Source organism: Sander vitreus, chromosome 19 (assembly GCF_031162955.1).
Source record: "Sander vitreus isolate 19-12246 chromosome 19, sanVit1, whole genome shotgun sequence".
NCBI lineage: Eukaryota > Metazoa > Chordata > Actinopteri > Perciformes > Percidae > Sander > Sander vitreus.
This window is the reverse complement of record NC_135873.1, coordinates 8,163,446-8,185,547: the sequence shown is the minus strand read 5'-3', so window position 1 is coordinate 8,185,547 and position 22,102 is coordinate 8,163,446. Positions and strand designations below refer to the sequence as shown.

The window sequence follows — 22,102 nt, the reverse complement described above, 5'->3', positions numbered from 1 at the left end:
GCGTACTCTTTGGATGTGACTCTTGCCAGTTCAGCACAAGACGGCAGCAGTGTGGCACAAGTGGCCCGACACAGCTGCAGGCACCTGAGTGAGGTCCTGCTTGGAGTTTCTCTGCAGCTCTGGTCCCCAGTAGCGTAGAAGTTTATCTTATCAGCTCAGGGGCATTTGAAGGGTGATGAGAGGCGACGTAATCCACCCTGTAAGAGCAGATTATGAAATCATTAAACAGCATCAAAGTGTGAAATTAACAGATTTAAACTTTAGTTTTAAACCCAATCAGTATGGTAGGACTGTTCAAAACCACGCAGGAGGAAACCATCCTTGAAATTTCGTGAGTAAGGGACGCTGCTTTAAAGTTGACCTCTGACCTCCCTGGAGAGAGAAAGAAGCAGGGGGATAGTCACCCCTTAAGGTAGCTTTACAGGAACTACAACTGCCAGGTGTTACAACTGATTACTGTGCATTTAGGCTACTTTATGTTAATGATTCTGATTGTACACAGGACTTGTGCAATTTAAATAAAAACTATACAACTTCTAATGGACCACAATAAAATGTACTGGTCAGAAACCCACTAGGCACTTATAGTTTTAAGGAACTCTTTCCTTTTTTCTTTTTAAAATTTCAATTTGCACTGAGGTTTCTGAAGGCAGACTATAACCTACATTTGCAGTACAGTTTTCATGCGTGTTTTTATTTTCAGTGTCGAATTCATGTGAATGTATGTTCAGTGTATGTTTGCCAGTTCAAAGTACAAAAATTGCTTGTCACTGGGATAGTATACATATTGAAGTACTGTGTCAAGATACATTTTATCACTTTGGATACATAACAGCTCAGTCAGCAATGGTGTAAATGAAGCAACAGTTTGGGTTATTATTATATATTAGAAAACTTCTTTAATTGTGCACAAACTAAGTATACTTACAATAGTTTGGTGGGTGCAGTAAAGGCTACTTTAATTTAATTTTTTTCCCCATACATCACGCGGTCATTATGTTGCCTTTAGTGCTCAGGAGAAGCTTGTAATTATGTTGTATGCTTAATATGGAAGTTTCTTTTGGAGAAAATAAAATCACGTAAGTAATTTTAAAGTTTATCAACATATAGTTTGTTCTCAATCCAACCGAGACTTTAACAATCCTAATAATTCTACAAATATACAGCCATTACCTATGCAACTACCCCTCGGTTTGTTATACCTACGGTCGTTCTTGAGTTACAATATTTCCGATAACAATGAATGCAGCAGTAGATGTTGCAGAACGCTTTGTGATTGGACACTGATTGCACTTAAATATTCGCCCCTCCCCTTCCTTTTTGTGGGATTCCCCGTTAACAACGTGCTCGGCTCAAAATATTTTGAATTTTCGTCTGTTTTTGCTCGCCCCCCCCCCCTCCCCCCTATATACACACCAGACGGATTCATCTCTCCCAGCAGCAGCGGATACAAGGTATGTGTAGTTATCAAGTGTCATTCTTTACGCCGAGCCCCGGAAAACCACTTATCGGATAAAGAAAGTTTTACGGCGCTTTAGCTTGTCGGTCGAATTCCAAAACGTACTGCTAACGTAGCTAACGCTAAACTCGCTAGCCAACAAAACATTGGCAGTGCAACAATTGCAAACAGAACCCTGATTAATTGATACAGTCAATAGTGTTTGCTTGTCAGCACATTTTGGCGTTTACTTCATTTGTTGTCCAATTATTTTAAATATGCCGAGTCGGTGGCCGAATAAAGCTAACGTAGCTTCATTCAGTGTGTGGGCCTCCTGCCTCCAAATTCAATGGACGCTAATAGCTAACGTTAGCAGGTATACACAGGTTGGATGGTTTCTCGTGCTGTTTGTTTTTTTGGGGGGCACTGATTATAAATATATAATATATTTTTTTACGTGTTTTATTATATTGGAGTTACACAGGCTAATGCTAGTCAGCAGGCTCACAGAGCAGAAGGCCCGACGTTAACGCGACTAATTTTCAACTTCGTGAACTCGTATTTCCTGCGTTGCATCAACCAGGGTTTATCATTTTATCATTCATTTGAAAGACTGATAACGTTACACCATTCACTCCTACTTTTACACTTTTGCAATGCGTACTGTGTGTGTTAAAGTTATGTTGAAACTATTTGTCGACCGACAGAATAGTTATTCGAAAACAATTTTGATAAACAAACGGTTACTTATTGTCATTTATCAATCAAAACGTCAAAACATTTCTCGTTTTTTATGTAATCGTAAAACATCTTTGGATTGCTGGACTAAAGGGGTGCACAATAAATCGTTTTTTATAATCAATGAATTATCAACTTGCGCAATTAACCCATCGTGAAAGACACACAGGGATTCTTTAGAGTTAGTTAAGAGTGTCGTTAAAGTGGCCAGGATATATATATATATATATATATATATATATATATATATATATATATATATAGAGAGAGAGATTTCCTGCGTCTTCTCTCCTTTTATAGCTGTCCTATCCATTAAAGACGGAAATGCCCTTGTTAGACAACACTTTAAAATGCAACAATCATTTTTATATCATGGTGCCTATTGTGTTCAGTTTTTTTTTCATTTAACACTTTCTTGTATTTTAGCATTATACTGAAAGCAACAGAAAGGCATAACTGAGTAAACTTGAATAACGCAAGTAATATCGTTATTGTGATATTAAACAACGTTATTATTAATTTTCTTCACATCGTGCACCCCTATTTTGAAAACATCAATGTGCGCTCTTTAAAATTGTGGCGGTTATTTTCACTATTTTCTAACATTTTTTGGGCCAAACCATTATTATCTAAAAAGTAGACAAATAAATTGATAATAAAATAATTGTTAGCCATATTTGATAGCCATGGAACTAGTCAAATGGAGAGTTTGGTAGAGAGCGAGTTTTTACATATGTCATCAGTTTAACACTTACTTTCCTGTTGATCCCCACACAGCACTCTGGGCTCTTCCTATTTTTTGTTCTCAGCCGTGGAAGGAGGGGAAACAAATGGAGGAGCAAGGGTTTGACAGTCTGAGCCAGAACCTGCCACTGAGCCAGGACTCCTTCAGAGAGCTGTGGGAGACTGTGTAAGTTATGTTTAAATAGTAGATGACATTTAAAAAAATGCCAGTGTAGGTCAGAAAAACAAGCTAACCTTTTTGTGTATGTTTGTTTTTGCAGGCTAACTCCCTCCATCTCCACTATTCCCACAGTGAATAATGGGATTCCCACAGTGAATAATGGGACTGAAGCATGGAAAACAGATGGACATATGGAAATGATGGTAAGCATGCCTACCCATGCCTCTATTGAACACAAGAAGTTAAATTGCAGCAGGAGAAAGCTTCCTGCTGGATATTGGTCAATATTCATATAATGGTAACTTAAATCTGAATTTATTTATGTATAGAGGCAGAATGACTCTCAATTCCCTCCTATTACAGCTCATTGACGAACATGTGCTGGCCGCGGGGTTTGATGAAAATCTGTTTGAGTTCCCCCCCGAGATTTCCACCAAAGACGGTGTTACTCCCCCGGCCTCCACCGTCCCTGTTACAACAGACTATCCAGGGGAGTATGGCTTCCAGCTTCGCTTTCAGAAATCTGGCACAGCCAAGTCCGTCACTTCCACTGTAAGTAATCCCAATAAGCCTAAAATCTCAAAACGTATTTGTTGATTTCTCTTATTGTTTGTGTCTTGTAAATGTGTTGCAGCTAATTTAAATATACAATATGTATCGGATAACTGAATATCTGTTCTAAACAATGTAAGACAAATAACTTTCAAATTCAGCAACAGAAATCTGTACTTACGGCACATAGTGTATTATTTTAACTGAATTAAACAGAATCCAAACGTAGGACCACAAAATGTTGAAGTTAGACAGGATTTGCAGAAGATTATCCTGCAACCAAACATGGCAAGGAGCAAAAGTTTGAGCCCCTTTTTGTAGGAGACAAAAGAGATTTCTACAGCTGCTGAGTTCGCCATTCACTGCTCAACAGAGTTTCTTCCTCCATAGCATGTGATTCATACAGAAACTCTGCTCCAGTACTGTTTTAATTCACAAAATTAAATCTGAAGTAACCATGCAGAATTTTAAAATTTTGAGTTTTGGAAATGAAAAAGATTTTAGTAAAATCACTTTTTTTTAATCATTTTATCACCCACAAAATTAAAATTTGAAAAAGTTGTGAATAGACAGTTATTATCTTACCTTTGCGTCGCCTTAAAAATCCATTCTTTCGTATTTCTCATGGTGGCATTCATGTGGAATCTTATTCATTGTGACGATTCGTTAAATTTGAGTCAGTCACTGCGTTTGAAGAGCCAGTGGCGTTAATGTTTCCACTGTGACTCACCCAGCAGTGCACTGCAGTTGGTCAGTTTAGTTGAGGTTAGGGTGCTCTGCCCTGAAACCCCCGCCCCCTGGAACTTGTGCTCTGCTCTGCGGGAGAGGTGCTGTCTGGTTGTAAAGCATGGCTCTGACATGACGGGACATGTTTCTGCGCTGTCTTCCTCCAGCACAGAATGGGTTAAAAACAGATACAAGCAAGGTAAAAATGTCTTAATTTGACACATCTGGCTTTAATTATTCGAAGAACTTAACATGTAGTTTGTTTTTCTTTTAGAGAAGAAAGAGTAGTTAATGAAACGTTCAGAATACTGTTTGACTTACTTTTTTTCCGAGACAGATCTCAGGCCAGTGCTTGGCTTAATGTACTCAAAGCTCTGTTGCTGATAACAATGTGTATGTCTTTCTCCCTGTGCTTTCTGTCAGTATTCAGAGCTTCTCAACAAGCTGTATTGCCAGCTGGCAAAGACCAGCCCGGTTGAAGTGCTAGTGAGCAAGGAGCTTCCTCCGGGTGCTGTCCTCAGGGCCACAGCGGTTTATAAGAAGACTGAACATGTGGCGGAAGTGGTCCGCAGATGTCCCCATCACCAGAATGAGGACTGTAAGGAAAATGTTTTAGTGAAAAATTGCTTTGTATGTACAGTGGAAGAATGTTTGTCTTTGCTTAAAGAATCAGATTAAAAAAACAAAAATCAATTTTTTCCATTTAGGTGCGGAGCATCGCAGCCATCTGATCAGAGTGGAGGGCAGCCAGAGAGCTCAGTATTTTGAAGATCCGCACACAAAGAGGCAGAGTGTGACCGTCCCTTACGAGCCCCCACAGGTATGACTGCCCCACTCGATCTGTCTGAGGGGGAACTTGTCAACTACAGCAGTTATTTTTACCCATTCACATTTCCTAATATGTGACCTTCAAGAGTTTTCTATGTGAGTATATGAACAGTGTCATTATAGTATATGTCCATAAAGTACAGAAATTGTAAAACCATCTATTAATGTGTTTCCAAAATAAAAAAATGGCTACATTTAGACACCCAGAAGAGTCAATGAGGACTTTGCGAAAATAAGTAAAGTTGCCCCTTTTTCCTGATTGTATACACTTCAACCGGCAGTAAATATAAATGGTTCTACTTTCCTGTTTCAGTTGGGCTCAGAGATAACAACCATCCTGCTAAGCTATATGTGCAACAGTTCCTGCATGGGGGGCATGAACCGCAGACCCATCCTCACCATCCTGACCCTCGAGACTCCAGAGTAAGTCTTGCTTGTCTTTTAACAGATGTGAGTGGGCCAGTGGGAGTGTAAATGTTTCTTCTGGGTATAAAAAAAAAAAAGTGGTATTGCCACAGTGTAACTGGATATAAATATTTTTTTTTTTTACCCGTTGTGTGCATTCTGGCGAAAAATTAATTAATTTTTCGTAAATTACGGTTTCTATTAGATCTTCATTTCTTTGTGCTGCCTAGGAAAGCATTCTGCCCCTTTCTTCTGTTCATCTCCTTCGTAGGGGACTTGTTTTGGGCCGGATGTGCTTTGAGGTGCGTGTCTGTGCATGTCCTGGCAGGGACCGTAAAACTGAGGAAGAAAATAGCACTAAGATGCAGAACGGCACCAAACAAACTAAAAAACGTAGTAAGTTTTTGCTGCATTACTTTAGATTTCAGTTTCCGTCCCTGCTTGCTTTTTCCCTTGCTAACTTCACTTTTGTTTCTTTAGAGAGCGTGCCGGCTGTGCCTTCACCTCGGGCTCCTGACGCAACTTCTGTGAAGAAGTCCAAGTCTGCCTCCAGTGCAGACGAGGACGACAAGGAGGTGTATGCTTTGCATGTAAGTAACGATACATACTGTTATAAAGCTGGACGTCTTTACAATATGTTTCATTCTGTTTGACTAATTCCCCTTTGATCTCTCCTGCAGGTTCGTGGTCGCGAGCGTTATGAAATGCTTAAGAAAATCAATGATGGTCTGGAGTTGCTGGACAAAGAAAGGTAAGAAGGGCGTCCTTTAAAACAAAACCGCCCAAATCACTTTCAGTGGGCGTAACTTGTAAATTAATTCTTCAAGAATATCTCAACATGGTCCGTACATTTAGGCTGCCACTCTGTCAATGGCTTGGCTACAGCTGAGATTTTAAACCCAAGTGGTCATGAACATGTCTCTCTGGGCCTGTTCTGACCTGGTTCTAAACATCTGTCCTGAGTGATCGGATCACAAGTGGTCAACTCCAGGTGTGTGTGTGTTTTCACCGTCAGTAGAATGCGTCTCCAAATGTGTCCTCAGAGACCACGTACAGCTCCCAGTAAGTTTGTAGCTTCAAACTGAATCTCTGTGGTTTAAAGTTAAGTGTATATTATATCTGCTTTATTTTACGTTTCACGTTCGCTAGGAGTCGCGTTACGTTACTGCTGATGAAGACCGAACCATTTCCTGATTTTGCTGCTTCATAATAAAAGCATTCAAATACTAGGGGTGGAGCGGTACATGTATTCGTATTGAAACGGTACAGGCGTCACGGTTCGGTGCATGAATTTACACGGAGAATACACAGTATAGAAATAAATAAAACTTGCGTGCAAATTAATTAATGTAATGCGGAACTAATAATATAATGCAGAACTACGGTTAGATACGCGGGTTCTTTAGGGACACCTAATCTGTAGCCACGCCTTAATTCTGAAGCTCTGATTGGCGCACAGCTGACGTAGCCGAGCTCCACCTATGTATGCAGTTTTAGTGAGTCGGAGACGGCAGCACTAAGGACGAGTATGGCGAGTGGTGGCAACCCACAACAGTTAGAGGACCCGCCGGCCTCTTTAAGATCGCAAGTTTGGGAAAACTTTGGTTTCCCAGTCAGTTCCAGTAGTACAGGCGAGAGCGTGGTGGATAAGACTGCTGTTGTAGATTAGTGTTATGTTTCCAGCGTCGCGGCTCCGAACCGTAATGTTAGTTGGGACAGACGCTTTGTTTCTTCAGGCTAACTATATTAGCTTTAGCCAAGCAGGGAGCAGCTTTCTGCGGTGAAAAATGGCCGGGAGACATCATGATAACGTCGCACTAATCGGGTAATTTAGTTTGTCTTTGCAGAGAACAGAGATGCTGTACTTTCAGTTTTATAGCTGATTCTTATTTTGTTTACAAGTTCCAGAGTCTGTAGATGATGTGGGGTACTTGTTGTTTACTGTTGACATCTTACTTGACACACTTCAGGCTGTTGCAGCTAGCTCAGGGGAGAGACTGTATGACACTAGGTGGTACAGCCTGAGACATGCACAATAAAAAAATAAAAAAATTGCCTTCTGCATTTTTGTTTTGCTTTTCCCTCCATTGTACCGAACCGTGATGTCTGAACCGAACCGTGACGTTTGTGTACCGTTCCATCCCTATCAAATACCAAAATAACGGGGCTTTTATCGTGAAGAACTTAGTGATATAAGTGAAACGGTTTCACAGCCGCTGCTTTGACCACTGATTTCATCGTCAACTCCAGACAGCTCTGTAGCTCTGGTAATGAGAGACTAATAAATGGTCTCAGTGGTGACATGAAGAATACTTTGAATCAGTAGGTAGTAGTCGGCAGTAGTAGTAGGCAGTCTTTAATGTGGACGCAGGACACATTCCAGTTCTCACTAATATTAGAATGTGGACTAACCCCCTCCAAATGCGTTTTCACCTGTACTTCTTGTGATCCGATCACTCAGAAGGGATCTTACTACCAGGTGAAAAGGGGATGTAACTGGTTTTAATCCTCAACTCCATGGCTGTCATGCCACTAGAGGTCACTGTGTATAATGTTAAAAGTTAAACCCACCTACCGCAGGTCAACTGAGGTTATTGTCGTAAAAAAAAACCATTTCAAATACATCAAATCTGTCACACCTGCTTAATTACTGACACACTGGCTTTGTCCTGCTTTCTCTCCACAGCAAAACCAAGACCAAGGTTTCTGTGAAACATGAGTTTGCGCTGCCTTCCAGCGGAAAGAGAGTCCTGCAAAGAGGAGAGAGGAGTGACAGTGACTAAGAAGCTTGTTGCCTTGATCAGGAGAACAAATGTCCTCTCATTCTCCCTCCAAGCCATCGGGTATATTTCAGACACGTCATCGAAACCCCAAACCACCTCCTGCCTCAGTACACCAGAAAAAACTTTCAATAACTGTGCTGCAAGTTCTGTATTATGCAGTTTTTTACGTTAGCAAATTAATAAAGGTTTACTAGATTATGCAGAGAAGAGCATTATATACTGATAGCAGCTCTGCCTCCTCAATACCCTTATTGCATTTAAATACAATACATGAAACAGGATATCGGGATAGGACTTAAAATTAGGGGGGACTGTATTTGATCAGTGTTAATGCAGGGGTTTTCATGTGAGTTTTAATGATTCCATTTTGCAAAGGATCATAATACAAGTCACTGCCATTTGTTTAAAGTCAAGCTTGTAAAACTGGAATGGATGTTTACCTCCATTAATGTTGCTGTATTACTCTCTTTTTGGGTGTCTGATTGAGAAAGTTTGATGGGCCCAAAAGGTTAAGTTCTGATTAGATGTCCTATGCAAGCAAAGGTTAGAAACACAGGCCAAAATAAAGACTGCCTGTAATTTCGTCTGCATGTAAAACTCAGTTTTACATGCAGACGATGCATGGTTTTAAAAAAAAAAGGTTTTTAAAAAGAAAAGAGAAAAAAAAAATGTAAATTTTATTAATACATTTTATCCCTGTTTATTTCGAAGGATCTGTGTGACATCAGTGGCCTTGCCTTTTTAATGGTGAATCCGCTTGCAGGGAACATGTATGGTTATGATTTTTTGTGAAAATGGAACAGTAGATTTGGTAGATGAGGGGCTGGCTGGATCACCCCAAAAGCTAAAAAATCTTTTAGTATTTCTAACTTTTTATATACAGCAAAGAGCTGACAAAAATAGCAAAAGAGGAATTTTGACAGAAATACAGGACAATTTGGACAAATGTGCAACAATAATTAGGGAAGCAATATAACAAGAACACCGACAATTATGAGGTGCAAGCCACTCTGTTAATATATCAGAAACTACTGCCTGTGCTAAACTGATAAAATGTGATTTGATTTTATGTTTTCATTTTTGGCCTCAACCACAGACCCTGCAGTTTGTCACCGACTGTAATCAGCACTTCAGTTTGATGTGTCTATTCACTGTCAGCCAATGTAACACTTTGTTTTCACACTGCCAAAAAAAGTATACTTAAAGGCATTTCTTTGTTGTATTTCCGTAGATTATTTTGGGAACTTAGTTTTGTATAAGAGGTTAATCTTTCTATATTTTTTATTGTCCTTTTTTTCATGGCTTTTTTTGTACTAATTTGCATTTTGTAACTCAAAGCGTTCAGCCAAAATAAATGCGTAATGTAAAATTGTTCTTGTTGTGTCTGTTACAGTATATAACGCACACAAATGTTTTCGGTCTTTGCTCCCCGCCAGTTTATTGCACTTCTTCCTCCTCCTTTTTTATTTTATTTTTACATCATCCCCCCCCTTTAAGTACTTTGCATGTTTGGAAGATGGATGCAAAACCAGGAGCATCCAACGTTATTAATTTCCTTGTGTTGAATGGAGTCTTTTGTTGCCAGTCAAATGTGCTGCTGTTTGATCTTCTGGAACGGGTGTTATTTTGTGTCTCATACTGAGAGATCATTTCCTTCTGTTGAGAGAAGCTGGTCACAGGATGCATCTATAGATTGGGTGAGTAGTGAGATACGCACAGTATTAACTAAACTTAAGTTAGTTTAAATGTATTTCATTTGGCTCCTACTTTTTTTAGAATAAAATGTTCCAGTGGCTGTCCTCTGGTGAAATTTCATAAAGCTGCCCTGAATCTAGTCTCTACAGGAATCAGACATGGGAAAGAGATCTCTCCAGGATAAAGTCCTTATCTTACTTTCTTGGGGTGAGTATTTTTTTTAACTTTATTTTTAATTTTTTTTACATGGTATTCACTGCAAAATAAGTCCTGCATAAAGTTGAAGAAAAAGAGTTAAAGCTGCAGCCAATGATTATCATTGATTGATCGAAATATATTTGGAAAGCTAAATACTGTACGTTTGTGAAAGCGTGTTTAATGCAAACTGCTTAGAGTTATGTCATAACTCTTAATAAAAAGAACTGAATATTTTCATCTGAAGTTTGCTGTCAGCTGTATCTAAAATATGACTGCCAGGTCTGAAAACTAAATAACTTTTGAGGAAACGGAGGTACAGTATATTCTGATTTGCGGCTTAACAGCAGACATTTGGTTAGATTTTGATAGATTACACTGGGTTGTGTATAGAGCCAAAGCCATTAATCGATTGGTTGATCGAAATAAATACATCCAAATGTCTTTGGATTTTGGTCAGTTGTTTGGACAAAGCATGCAAATTAAAGATGTCACCTTGGGCTTGTAATGGCAAGAAATCGTCATGGCATTTAGAACGGAACTTTCAGAACGGATCCGTGACTTGACAAACTTAAAACTTGTGTCGACAAACAACCAATCACCTGTCTGTATGTTTCTCTTCAGCTCTGGTGTTGTTGTGCAGCGCTGCAGAGCAAGACTACTTCCCTCGTTCGAAAACTAGCACCTGGGATGAGGCCAGGACACACTGTCAGGTACAATATGAAGCCCAGTTTAATGTCCAAAAAGAGGCTAAAACATATCAGGCTGGACTGTGTGAAAAATACCAAAGAGGTTGTGATTTTTAATTGGTAAGGCATGTGTGTTTGAAGCAGCATGTAATGATACCGTTGTCAAATTAAAACTGGTATTGTATTCAGAGCTTGTAATTGGCAAATTTACTTCCATGTTGCTCTCACGCACATTGTAGTTTGGATTTAATTAGTGAGATTAATGCTTATAATTGCATGAGCCACACCGTCGGATTTGAAATTGTGTGTGCTTTCAGTTTAAACCAATGAGAAACTGAGTTTTGGACTGTTGAAAGCACCTTACACTAATATGCCATAGTTGCTCGGTTATTACCTATTTTGTTTCAATCATAAATGTTGATAGTCATTTTAGGATGTCACAACTACCTAGACCCTAATCAACACTGACTTGTCCCAGTTTATACAAAATGTAAAAGCTCGGCACTAGAGCCCCACCGATATCAGATATCAAGGCCGATATCAATACAAATATTTGATGATTTAAAAATCCGATATTCTGATATATATAAAAGAATCCAGAAACGCGTAACAAAACAAACAGATTTCCCTAACATTAGTTATTTGTAGTTTATTTACGAGTCCTCACTAAAACAATATGATGATGCAGTTTAAAAATAAAGTTGTTTGTTTTATTGTCACAACAGAACAGAAGAACATCAAAATATATTAAAGTTCTGATAAATGTATAAAAATACAAACTTAAGATATGAAACTTAAAGGGTTAAACACGAGTGTTGCCAACAGGGACGCTGTAGAGCCCCCTCTGGTGGACAAACTATGCAACGCCAACACTCATAACGTGGTTGAAGGGTGTTTGGTCCTTTTTTAATTTATTTTTTAAATATTCATTTATGGGCCATTATAAATGCTGATACCGATAGTTTGGAAAATGCCTAATATCGGCCCGTCGATATATCGGTCGGGCTCTACTCGGCAGATACCAGACCTGTAAAAGATTGACTGTCGTCTTTCACGTCCTGTCAGGTCTGTTTCAAAGAGCTGGTGACACTGACGCCACAAAACATTCAACACCTCTCCCAGAATCTCACCTCTGACTACTGGATCGGCCTCCGCAAGTACTTCTACTGCACCGGCAACCGCAGTATGTCCTGGTCCCGCTGGGCCAACGGGGATCCCCTCATCTTCCAGAACTGGTACCCTGGTTCACCTAGGTTTAAATCCTCCACAAAACCATGCAGCTGCAGCTGCTCCTGCACCAACACATCAAATACTACCCCAGGAAACTTTACACCCTCAGGTGTGACAAACATGACTGACATGAGCAATTTCACCAACATCACAAACCAAACTGTGACAGACTTTAATAGACTCTGGAACGCTACCACCCGAAACACTCCACCCACTGCAACGCCCAGGATGCCGGAAAAAGCAGAATGTGTGCAATCACCTATGGTGTCCCTGCTTGTCTCCGAGACTGATGTAAACTACATTGAAGACTCTTGTGTGGCCATGCTCAGCTTTGGGGCTTGGGTTGAAAAGAACTGTTCGGAGCTCCTGCCTTACATATGTTATGACGGTAGGACTCATTTAAAGCCCCTTTGTTGTTGGCCCTATGATTTTAGATCTCAGACACTCCAAACATAACTACTATAGATGACTTGTGCAGGGCAACTGTAAGGTGTCACCTGTTGCACTGCACCCGAACAGTAGCTTTTCTTCTCAAAATTAATAGAAATAAAGTCTAATGTTTGTCGCCATAAACAGTACTTATAACATACAAAAAGAAAACAACTACACACACTGATTTGGTCAGTAAAGGTATCCTGTCCCATTTTTTTCTTAGATTCATTATTAATTATTTTAATATTTTAAGGTTTCACCCCACAAACTGAGACCATCACCAAGTTTTGTTCATGACACAGCAACTTCATTTATTTAAGGAAGTGAGCCGTTTTAAGGCAACGTTTTATATTCAGCCAATGATTTTATTTCCATTATTTGGTCTAGATAAATATATTGTGTTAGTCTCTGTAATGTATGATACAATTTATATTATTATTATACATTTTTTTTTGTTTTATGTGAAGCACTTTGAATTGCCTTCTTGCTGAAATGTGCTATACAAATAAAGCTGCCTTGCCTTATGGCACGCACTCATCAATCTAAGATGCCATTCCCATCCATACCTACCGCCAAAAAAATTAAATAAGATAAAACATAGGTTGTCACATGTAACAATTCCGCATCCCCTGTAGATTTGGAGAAATCTAAAAATGCTCACAACTGTAGTTTTTTCAAATGTGAAAGAAGAAAAATTAGACCACAGTTTTACCTCTCGAGAGCTTCTAATGATAACAATTGTGATAATTAATTAAAAATATTTAACTGTTGAAAGAGTAAAAAATTGCTGTGAAATTTATTTAGAAATTATTTCTTTGCAAAACAAGCGATATTTAACCTTTTATTTATTCAGGTAAGGTTCACTGAATCTTTTGCAGGAACACCCTGATCACATTCACACAGTTCCACATTCATACCTGGAAGCTGCCCAGTTCAACCCCAGTCTGATCTGCTGGCCACTGAGCAGCTCCACTGGAGCGGGTGGAGGTTAAGGGCCTTGCTCAAGGGCTGCTCTTTCACTTTCCCCACCCAGATTTTCGACCATAAATAATATACATTTTCTGTTATCTAGAAAAAGATCAGGCATGCTCTTTTAAAAGATACAACCACGGACTTAAATCCACCTCAAACATTGCTTCATTGAAATTAAAGATGCATAAATGTTCCTTCTTTGCTCTTACATCTAGGACAATATGGGAATTGTTTTTTGATACCTTATGTATTCTTATGAGATTTGTTTACACACTAAAATGTTATAGTCTAATATACACATTCAGAATGATACACCCCATTTTGCAACCTTAGTCATTTTCAGTGTATTTTTTTATCTTCCTGGATATCTCAAATTCTTTGCCAATGAACAATCTTCCCCTTATTTCCACCGCAGATCGTTTCTTGGGCCAAGTCAACGTGACCAACAAGACGTCTGAGAGCGCCTTTTTAACATGGCAACCCGGGCCTGGTAACATCAGCTATTACCGCATAGAGGTGAAAGTGGACAAAAACCTGACAGAATTCATGACTTCTAATTTGACCCATGACCTTGTCAACCTGACAGCAGGCACCGGCTACACAGTCCAGGTGTTCCCGGTTAAATGTGAGAGAGAGCTCAACCCGCAGAAGGTCACCTTCTACACCAGTGAGTTTTCCTCCTCTAAAATCTGACTGCATTAAAATAAAGCTTTATTTCGATTATTTTTTTGCTGTGAGAGGACACTGATCACTGTTTATGGTAAACAAGGTCCTATTGTCAGCTCAGATTTTGCTTTTAATAATGGTAAGTGAGGAGTAAAACGAGGAGAAAAGGCAAACTAGCATCATCATAGTGTTTTCATAATCCAACTTTCATGCAAATTATTTTCAAGCCAGATTACCATTGTTGCTTTACAATTTAAAATACACACTGATAAATGAGTACACAGATTGATAAAAACAAGAAAGTAATGAGCCCGAGTAAATGTTAATGCACTGTTATATTCTTCACTGTTTCTTGTTACTACATGTAGATATAACAGACTCTAAAGTTACCCACAATCCATCAGGTGTATCTCAACTACAGATCTTATAGTAAAATACACAATAGACTGTATTTATGTAGCGCTTTTCTAGTTTTAACGACTACTCAAAGCGCTTTTATATAGTACAGGAACCATTCACATACATTTACACACTGTGGCCAAGGATGCCGTACAAGGTGCCACCTGCTCATCAGATAAACATTCACACATTTATACTCCGATGGCACAGCATCGGGAGCAATTCGGGGTTCAGTGTCTTGCTTAAGCACACTTCGACATGGGACTGCAGGCAGAGCCAGAGATTGAGCCACCAGCCTTCCGATCGGCAGGCGACCGCTCTACCACCTGAGCCACAGTAGCAATAATGCAAACACTTGTAACCCTGATTATATCTACCCTTTCTTTCAGAACCGAACAAAGTGGAAAACCTCACAGTCATCAACGTGGCAGAAACCTCTGTTTTCCTGAGGTGGGACAAACCAGTTGGAAACCTGGATTTCTATCTTATTAAGGTCCAGGATGGTCAGAAAATCCGAAGTGACACAAAGAACAAAGAAGTCGGCAGCTTGATATCTGGAAACCTTTACACATTCACCGTCCATTCAGTAGTCAATGACACATTGAGTGAAGGATACAACACCAGTACATACACCAGTGAGTTTAGATCGCATACAACTTTACACAAATAAAAGGATTATAATGCAAGGATTTTAACAGTAAGTACACTGTATAAATGAGACCAGTGAGAGCACATGCAAAGCTTGTTCAGTGTTAGATGGGGAAAATGTTTATAGCTGGTCATTTCTTGCTTACATCATATAAAATTAAAAACCGCAGAGGCAGTGACACCTGTGAGATTGTTATTGGGGTGGTTGTCCGTAATCAGAGTGATGTATCCATTCGCCTGTCTGTTCTCTATTTCAGAGCCCGGGAAAGTGTTGGAGCTGATGGTGTCTAACAATAGCCCAAAGTCACTGCTGCTTAGCTGGAAGCGACCTGAGGGACAATTCACGGGTTTCTTTGGGAAGGCTACGTATGACGATAATGTTGAGTATGTAGATAGATACTCTAGATCTACTTACGTTACTTTTAAATTCAGGTATATGTACAGCAATGTTTGTTTTTAGCCATGCTACCAGCTCTAGAGATGGCAATGTGGGCCTGTCGGTCAGTCCACCACTTTGGTGGAAACTAAATATTCATTCATGGTGCTCAGAGGATGAATACTAATGACCATGGTCAATTCTGAAATACTTAAGCCTAGACAAAATTAAAATGTACTTTTATTTCTTATCTCATTTTTAAATCTAATTTTATGTTGCCTTGAAATGATTTAAACCCCTCATTTTGGAGGTAAAACTGAAAGTGAGCACATAAATGTTGGTAGTTATCCCTCATTGCATAGAAAAACTGCGTTTACGACCTACAGTAAGTAAGTTAGTCATGGATAATTCTACCTTTTCTTAACCAAATAAGTCTGTCTAACCTGGTTTTGTTTTAGACCTGTGTGATCATCTGACTCCTGTTTGAATGACTTTTAAATGGTCTGAATTTTAGCGATGGTGGTTCATAAGAATAGAAGTGATCTCCCAAAATACAAAAATAAGTTTCAATAAACTGTTATTACCTTTAATTAAAAAAAAAAATAAAAAAAAGTCACTGGAGATGCACAGTTGCCTCTGCCAGCAGCAATTTAAATCATGAAACTGTTTCTCTTCCTAACAGAACAGTGTACACTGAATGGAATGTAACTAAATGGAATGTAACAGGGCTGCCAATTGGCACCAAGATAACCGTCAGTGTGACAGCACTGACAAATGGCACTCTGAAGGGAGAAGAAGAGACCATCGTCACCTACACTGGTAACTCTGTGTTTGGCAGTTGACTGCTACTTGTTGGTCGATAGAGAATCCATGATTTATTTACATAAAAGAAACAAAGACTGTCTTGCTGCGTTGAATGTCATTAATCTGACTTTGTGACTCCTACCTAGCTCCTGAACCTGTTTCAGACCTCAATTTGGTTGCAACAGATAGCTCCCTCAATGCCACGTGGACGTCATCTGGTAGTAATTCTTTCACTCTCGAGCTCTACCTGGATGACCAAAAAGGCACATACAACTCAACATTGCCTACGTGGCTCTTTGAAGGACTGAAGACGGCAGCCAATTACACAGTGAAAGTCTACGCTGTTAGTGGAAATCTCAAAAGCTCGCCAGTGGAAAGGTCCTGTTTCACTAGTGAGTTGCCTTTGCTGCATTTCCACTGCATGTTAGAAGTTGTGGCTAGTACCTGGTCATTTTTTTTGGTAGGGCCTCTGTCAAGGTTCAAAGCGAGCTAAGCCAATACTAGAAGGTGGAGTTAAAACACTGCAGACCACTGATTGGTCAGAGAGAATTGTCACTTTCGCGACATGGAACATCCTGCACATACTCGCCATTTTTAAATATCTAAGCTACCGTCAATAACAACCGCACATTTTTTTATTACTCAACCCAGATTTGAAAAAAAATGGCAGCCTGCAACACTAGGAGGTAGACTACAGCTTACAATTGACGGAGTGTATACATTGTTGCTGATGAAAGGATCCACTAAGTGTTGTGTTCAAGATGATGTCATGGTAGTTTCACGCAGCATTATGGCAGTCAGTTAAAGCCCAGGTCAGACCAAAGATTTGCGACAAGACGAATTGGAACTTGCAACTTCTTGCAACGAGCCGGTCTGCAGCGTTCTGAAACCTGCCAGTTCACACCAACGCAACGAGACGGTGTGTCATCTCCATAACAACGCCTCTTTGTACTTCTGTTCTAACTTCTGACTTTTAGGCTTTTTGTAGCTGGATATATCATTTGTTTCGTCTAAATATGAATGTGGACAACGTTAGTGAAAATGAGATGCTTCCTACAGTTGCATTTCTAGTGATGATCGGCGAAAACACGTTTTATTTCTGATTCACGGCTTTGTTCTAACGCCGCTGGACGCTCTATCTCGCTTGACCATAAAACGTTAGGCTGAGGTTGTTGAGGCTCCGTCTAAAACTCTGCCATTTCGACCAGCTGTTTGTAACATAAAAATAAAATGGATTGCGGATCATTTTATTTCTATAGTTTATAGCTGACTAACCAGCTGACTTCTCTATTGGCTGTTGAAACAGGTCACGTCCCTAATGTTCTAAAACCAGCCTCTGCGACTTGACCAGCTGAGTCGCAGCTGGCTTGAGTCCAACTGAGACGGGCCGATTCAGACCGCTGAAACTTTTTCCTGCAACGTTCTAAAACAGTTTTGTCTCGTCGCAAATCTTTGGTCTGAACTGGGCTTTAGAATCCCGCCTACACTGGTTACTATCTGCAGTGGAAAATGAAATGGACAAAATACTGGTACCAAAAGTGAGTCGAGTCGAGCTGAACCATGCAGTGGAAATGAGACAGTTGTCCCTTCTTGTATTTTCTTCATCTGTGTTGATTTGGCGACACCTTTTTGGCGATTTGGTTACTGGTGTGATTTAGTAAACAGTGAGGCTGATATCACTGAGATAAAATTAAAAACACTCACATAGGATTACATGCTGCCTCTTTTCCTGTGAATCCCTTGTGCAGGGAATGGTGGATTGATGAAAATCTGATAAGTCACTGCCTCATTTTCTCTCTTTTTTTCAGAGCCACTGCAACCTACTAATGCCAAAATCAAAAGCTGTGATAAAAACCAAATCACCATAGAGTGGGACCCCCCTAAAAACATAGCACCAACAGCAATGTACTTTCTGAATATCAACTCCAGCTTCTGGAGCTACAACATGTCTCTTACTACTTGCAACACCATCTACAAGTTTGATGGCTTGAAATCAGGGACCAGGTACGACTTTGAAGTACGAACAATGGCCGGTAATGAGAAAAGTGACCCAGCAGTTGTGTCAAGTTATACAGGTGAGACTCTCAGACCTAAAAGACCATACTGGTTGCTTTGCATGCTTTAGCCTATCAGCAACTAACTGTTACCTTTTTTTTTTTTTTGGAGGGGGGGGGACTACGCATGTCAGTAAACATGATCAGTCCGCGTACAGTAAAGGCAAAGAGTCTGTGTTAACCTTATTTGGCAGAGGTCTATGCATTTACCTGTTATTTCTGACAATTTGATAAACAAAAATGTATATTATGCTTGAGTAAATAAAATTCCAATTAACAAAACTGGTTAAAAAAATTAAAATTAATATTTAAATAAATCAATGGGAAAGTCCAGTACAGCCTGACTCTCATATTCAAGTTTATGTTCTGCTTGTTTAATGGTTGTTTAGTAAATTGCTCTTAAACACATTTAGAAAGGATTTAAATAGCTATTTTTAATTCTCAATTTTTTATCATTTTGGTGCTGGTGATTTTTTCTTTGGGGCTGGCTAAAACCTCTCTTGGGGGGCAAAAATTCCTCTATGCAGGAAAAACCCTTCGTAAGTTTTTAGACTTTTGTTTTCATGCGGCCGTCAGTTTCTGTTTGCTAAAAATAAAGTGGCATAGACTTGAAACGGTCTTGAGAAAAATGCATTTTGGTGCATACAAGGAAACGCTTGAGGGTCAGCTGTTCAAAAGCAATGCATTCACAACCTGTGTTTTTGAGAAATCAAACCCAGAAGGCAAACAATATGCAAACATGAAAACGATTGATGTTTTTATTTTTGAGGCTGACTGATATTCAGCCGATGCTTATTTCTTTACCGAAACGCAACACAAACATTTCGGAAAGATAGCTGAATAGTGTACTACTGGAAATGAGTTGTGCAACTAGTTCAAATGTTGATGGATATTATGTAATCTTCCACATGCAAATTTTACAGCATGGATGAGAGTGTGCCTCTTTGTTCCTACTTCCTCTTAACACATCTCACAATCTCTGTTTGTTGCCCAGTTGCAGAGAAAAGGGAAATCAGCCTGTCTATGTTGTGCTCTTCGGCTGTACCTCTCCTCTGTGATAACGCCACCACAAGGGAACGTGTGTTTCAGCAGGTACGTCAATCACCACATGGATCAAAACAAAAACAGGGTTTGGGAGGTAAACTTGATAAGCAAAAGGTAGTTTTATTTCTCAAAAATGTGTGATAAGGAGTGGCTGTTTTTTTGTTTTTTTATACAGTTTGTTTAAAAATGTATGTCCATAAACAGCTTGTGTTTGTGTGTTTTGTTGCAGTTGCGTGCACATTTCAACAGGCTGTTGAAGGACAGTGTTTTCTGGACACTCGAGAAGCACTAAACTTAAGGAACACAAGGATGATAATGTTGATTTGGGTTTTTTCAATTGGTATTGGTGAAGGTATTTTAGTGTTTTCTGTCTTGGGTTTACTTTTTTGCACTATACTGCTGCTCAGGAAATCAAATATTAAGTCAGTGTGTAGTGAAAAGAAGAATTAACTATAATGTTGTCTTTTGTGATTTTGAATCTAGTTACAAGTTGACTGCTCTGACTTTTATATTTTTAATTTTCAAAACAATGCCACAACCTTTCCTCGTTTTTATTTGTTTTTATTTGTTATATTATTTCCCTTGATGTTTTGCGTGTATGCCCCATTTCCAACAGGAAAAGAAATGTCTGATGTTGTAACTAAATAATGAAGGGTGAGAGATAAGTTCTTCAGTGAAAATTAAAACTCATTGAACATGTCGTCATTAAAGTTTTCCAGCTGAATACACATCACAGCAACTTTTTTTGAAGTCTTTATTGAATGGACTATGTAATACTATTACACTAATAACAATGTTTGTGTAAGGTTTACTCCAATTCTATGGCTTCCTGAAATAAGACAATACTTATAATGATAATAAAGACAATAAATGACCTAAGTTCCCTTTTCTTTAAAAAAAAAAACAAAAAAAACATAACAGATAACAAGTAGCATGTTAAACTCTGACTGTTAGTTTCCAATCTAATTTTAAATAACTAAAACAGATAAAAGAAAAGCAGAAAGAAACAATCATCACCTTATCGTGGTGGAGAGGTTTGTGTGTCCCTATGAACCTGAGGGCTGTGTTGTCTGGAGCTTTGTGCTCTTGGTAGGGTCTCCCAAGGCAAAGTGGTCTCAGGTGAGGGGCCAGACAAAGAATGGTTCAAAAATCCTATGAAAAATCGAGGAAGGGATGAAGCGACCCTGCCCGGAGGAAGCCCGGGGCCCCCGTCTGGAGCCAGGCCCAGATGGAGGGCTCGTCAGCGAGCGTCTGGTGGCCGGGTTTGCAACGGAGCCCGGTCGGGCACAGCCCGAAAAAGCTACGTGGCGGACATCCCTCCATCCCATGGGCCCACCACCTGTGGGAGGAACCGCTGGGGTCGGGTGCGCTGCCACATGGGTGGCAGTGAAGGTCAGGGGCCTCGACGGACCAGACCCGGGCAGCAGAGGCTGGCTCTGGGGGACGTGGAATGTCACCTCTCTGTGGGGAAAGGAGCCGGAACTTGTGCGGGAGGTGGAGCGCTACCGGTTAGATCTGGTGGGGCTTACCTCTACGCACAGTCTTGGTTCTGGAACCATACTCCTGGATAGGGGTTGGACTCTTTTCTTCTCCGGAGTTGCCCAGGATGTGAGGCGCCGGGCGGGTGTGGGGATACTCACAAGCCCCGGCTGGCGCCACTACGTTGGAGTTTAACCCGGTGGGACGAGAGGGTCGCCTCCCTACGCCTGCGGGTTGTGGGGGGAAAACTCTGACTGTTGTTTGTGCATATGCACCAAACAAGAGTTCAGAGTATTCGGCCTTCTTGGAGACCTTGAGTGGAGTCCTGCATGGGGCTCAGTCGGGGACTCCATAGTTCTGCTGGGGGGACTTCAACGCGCACGTGGGTAATGATGGAGACACATGGAGGCGTGATTGGGAGGAATGGCCTCCCTGATCTAAACCAGAGTGGTTGTTTGTTGGACTTCTGTGCTAGTCATGGATTGTCTATAACGAACACCATGTTCGAACATAGGGATGCTCATAAGTGTACTTGGTACCCAGAGCACCCTAGGCCAAGGTCAATGATCGATTTTATAATCGTTTCATCTGATCTGAGGCCATATGTTTTGGACACTCGGGTGAAGAGAGGGGCGGAGCTGTCAACCGATCACCATCTGGTGGTGAGTTGGGTCAGGGGGTGGGGGAAGACTCTGGACAGACCTGGTAAGCCCAAACGGGTAGTGCGAGTAAATTGGGAACGTCTGGAGGAGGCCCCTGTCCGACAGACTTTCAACTCACACCTCCGGCGGAGCTTTTCGTGCATCCCTGTGGAGGCTGGGGGGCATTGAACCCGAGTGGACAATGTTCAAAGTTTCCATTGCTGAAGCTGCGGTGAGGAGCTGTGGTCTTAGGGTCTTAGGTGCCTCAGGGGCGGTAACCCACGAACACCGTGGTGGACACCGGTGGTCAGGGAAGCCGTCCGACTGAAGAAGGAGTCTTTCCGGGATATGTTATCCCCAGAGCGACTCCGGAGGCAGTTGCAAGGTACCGAAGGGTCCCGAAG

General features: G+C 40.4%; 2 protein-coding genes across 4 annotated transcripts; both read left to right on the top strand.

Moving 5' to 3' along the window:
* Positions 1–1,340: 1,340 nt before the first annotated feature.
* On the top strand, positions 1,341–9,748 carry tp53 (tumor protein p53). 2 transcript variants are annotated; one of them, XM_078275670.1, is made up of 11 exons: positions 1,341–1,454; positions 2,954–3,086; positions 3,181–3,283; positions 3,444–3,632; positions 4,782–4,956; positions 5,066–5,178; positions 5,500–5,609; positions 5,863–5,987; positions 6,072–6,181; positions 6,272–6,342; positions 8,278–9,748. In XM_078275670.1, exons 2-11 carry the CDS (start codon positions 3,007–3,009, stop codon positions 8,372–8,374), a joined length of 1,173 nt encoding a protein of 390 aa, XP_078131796.1. In that variant the 5' UTR covers positions 1,341–1,454; positions 2,954–3,006; the 3' UTR covers positions 8,375–9,748. The 2 variants fall into 2 exon arrangements, with proteins under 2 accessions (XP_078131796.1, XP_078131797.1); XM_078275671.1 differs by having other exon boundaries at positions 1,347–1,454; positions 2,986–3,086.
* A 196-nt stretch (positions 9,749–9,944) lies between these two features.
* Positions 9,945–20,139, top strand: LOC144534040 (receptor-type tyrosine-protein phosphatase eta). 2 transcript variants are annotated; one of them, XM_078275668.1, is made up of 12 exons: positions 9,945–10,071; positions 10,210–10,276; positions 10,889–10,977; positions 12,019–12,571; positions 14,003–14,254; positions 15,042–15,287; positions 15,558–15,684; positions 16,359–16,495; positions 16,627–16,872; positions 18,289–18,555; positions 19,529–19,626; positions 19,808–20,139. In XM_078275668.1, the coding sequence occupies exons 1-12, from the start codon at positions 9,964–9,966 to the stop codon at positions 19,868–19,870; spliced, it is 2,253 nt and encodes a 750-aa protein (XP_078131794.1). In that variant the 5' UTR covers positions 9,945–9,963; the 3' UTR covers positions 19,871–20,139. The 2 variants fall into 2 exon arrangements, with proteins under 2 accessions (XP_078131794.1, XP_078131795.1); XM_078275669.1 differs by having other exon boundaries at positions 10,151–10,276.
* Positions 20,140–22,102: the final 1,963 nt, after the last annotated feature.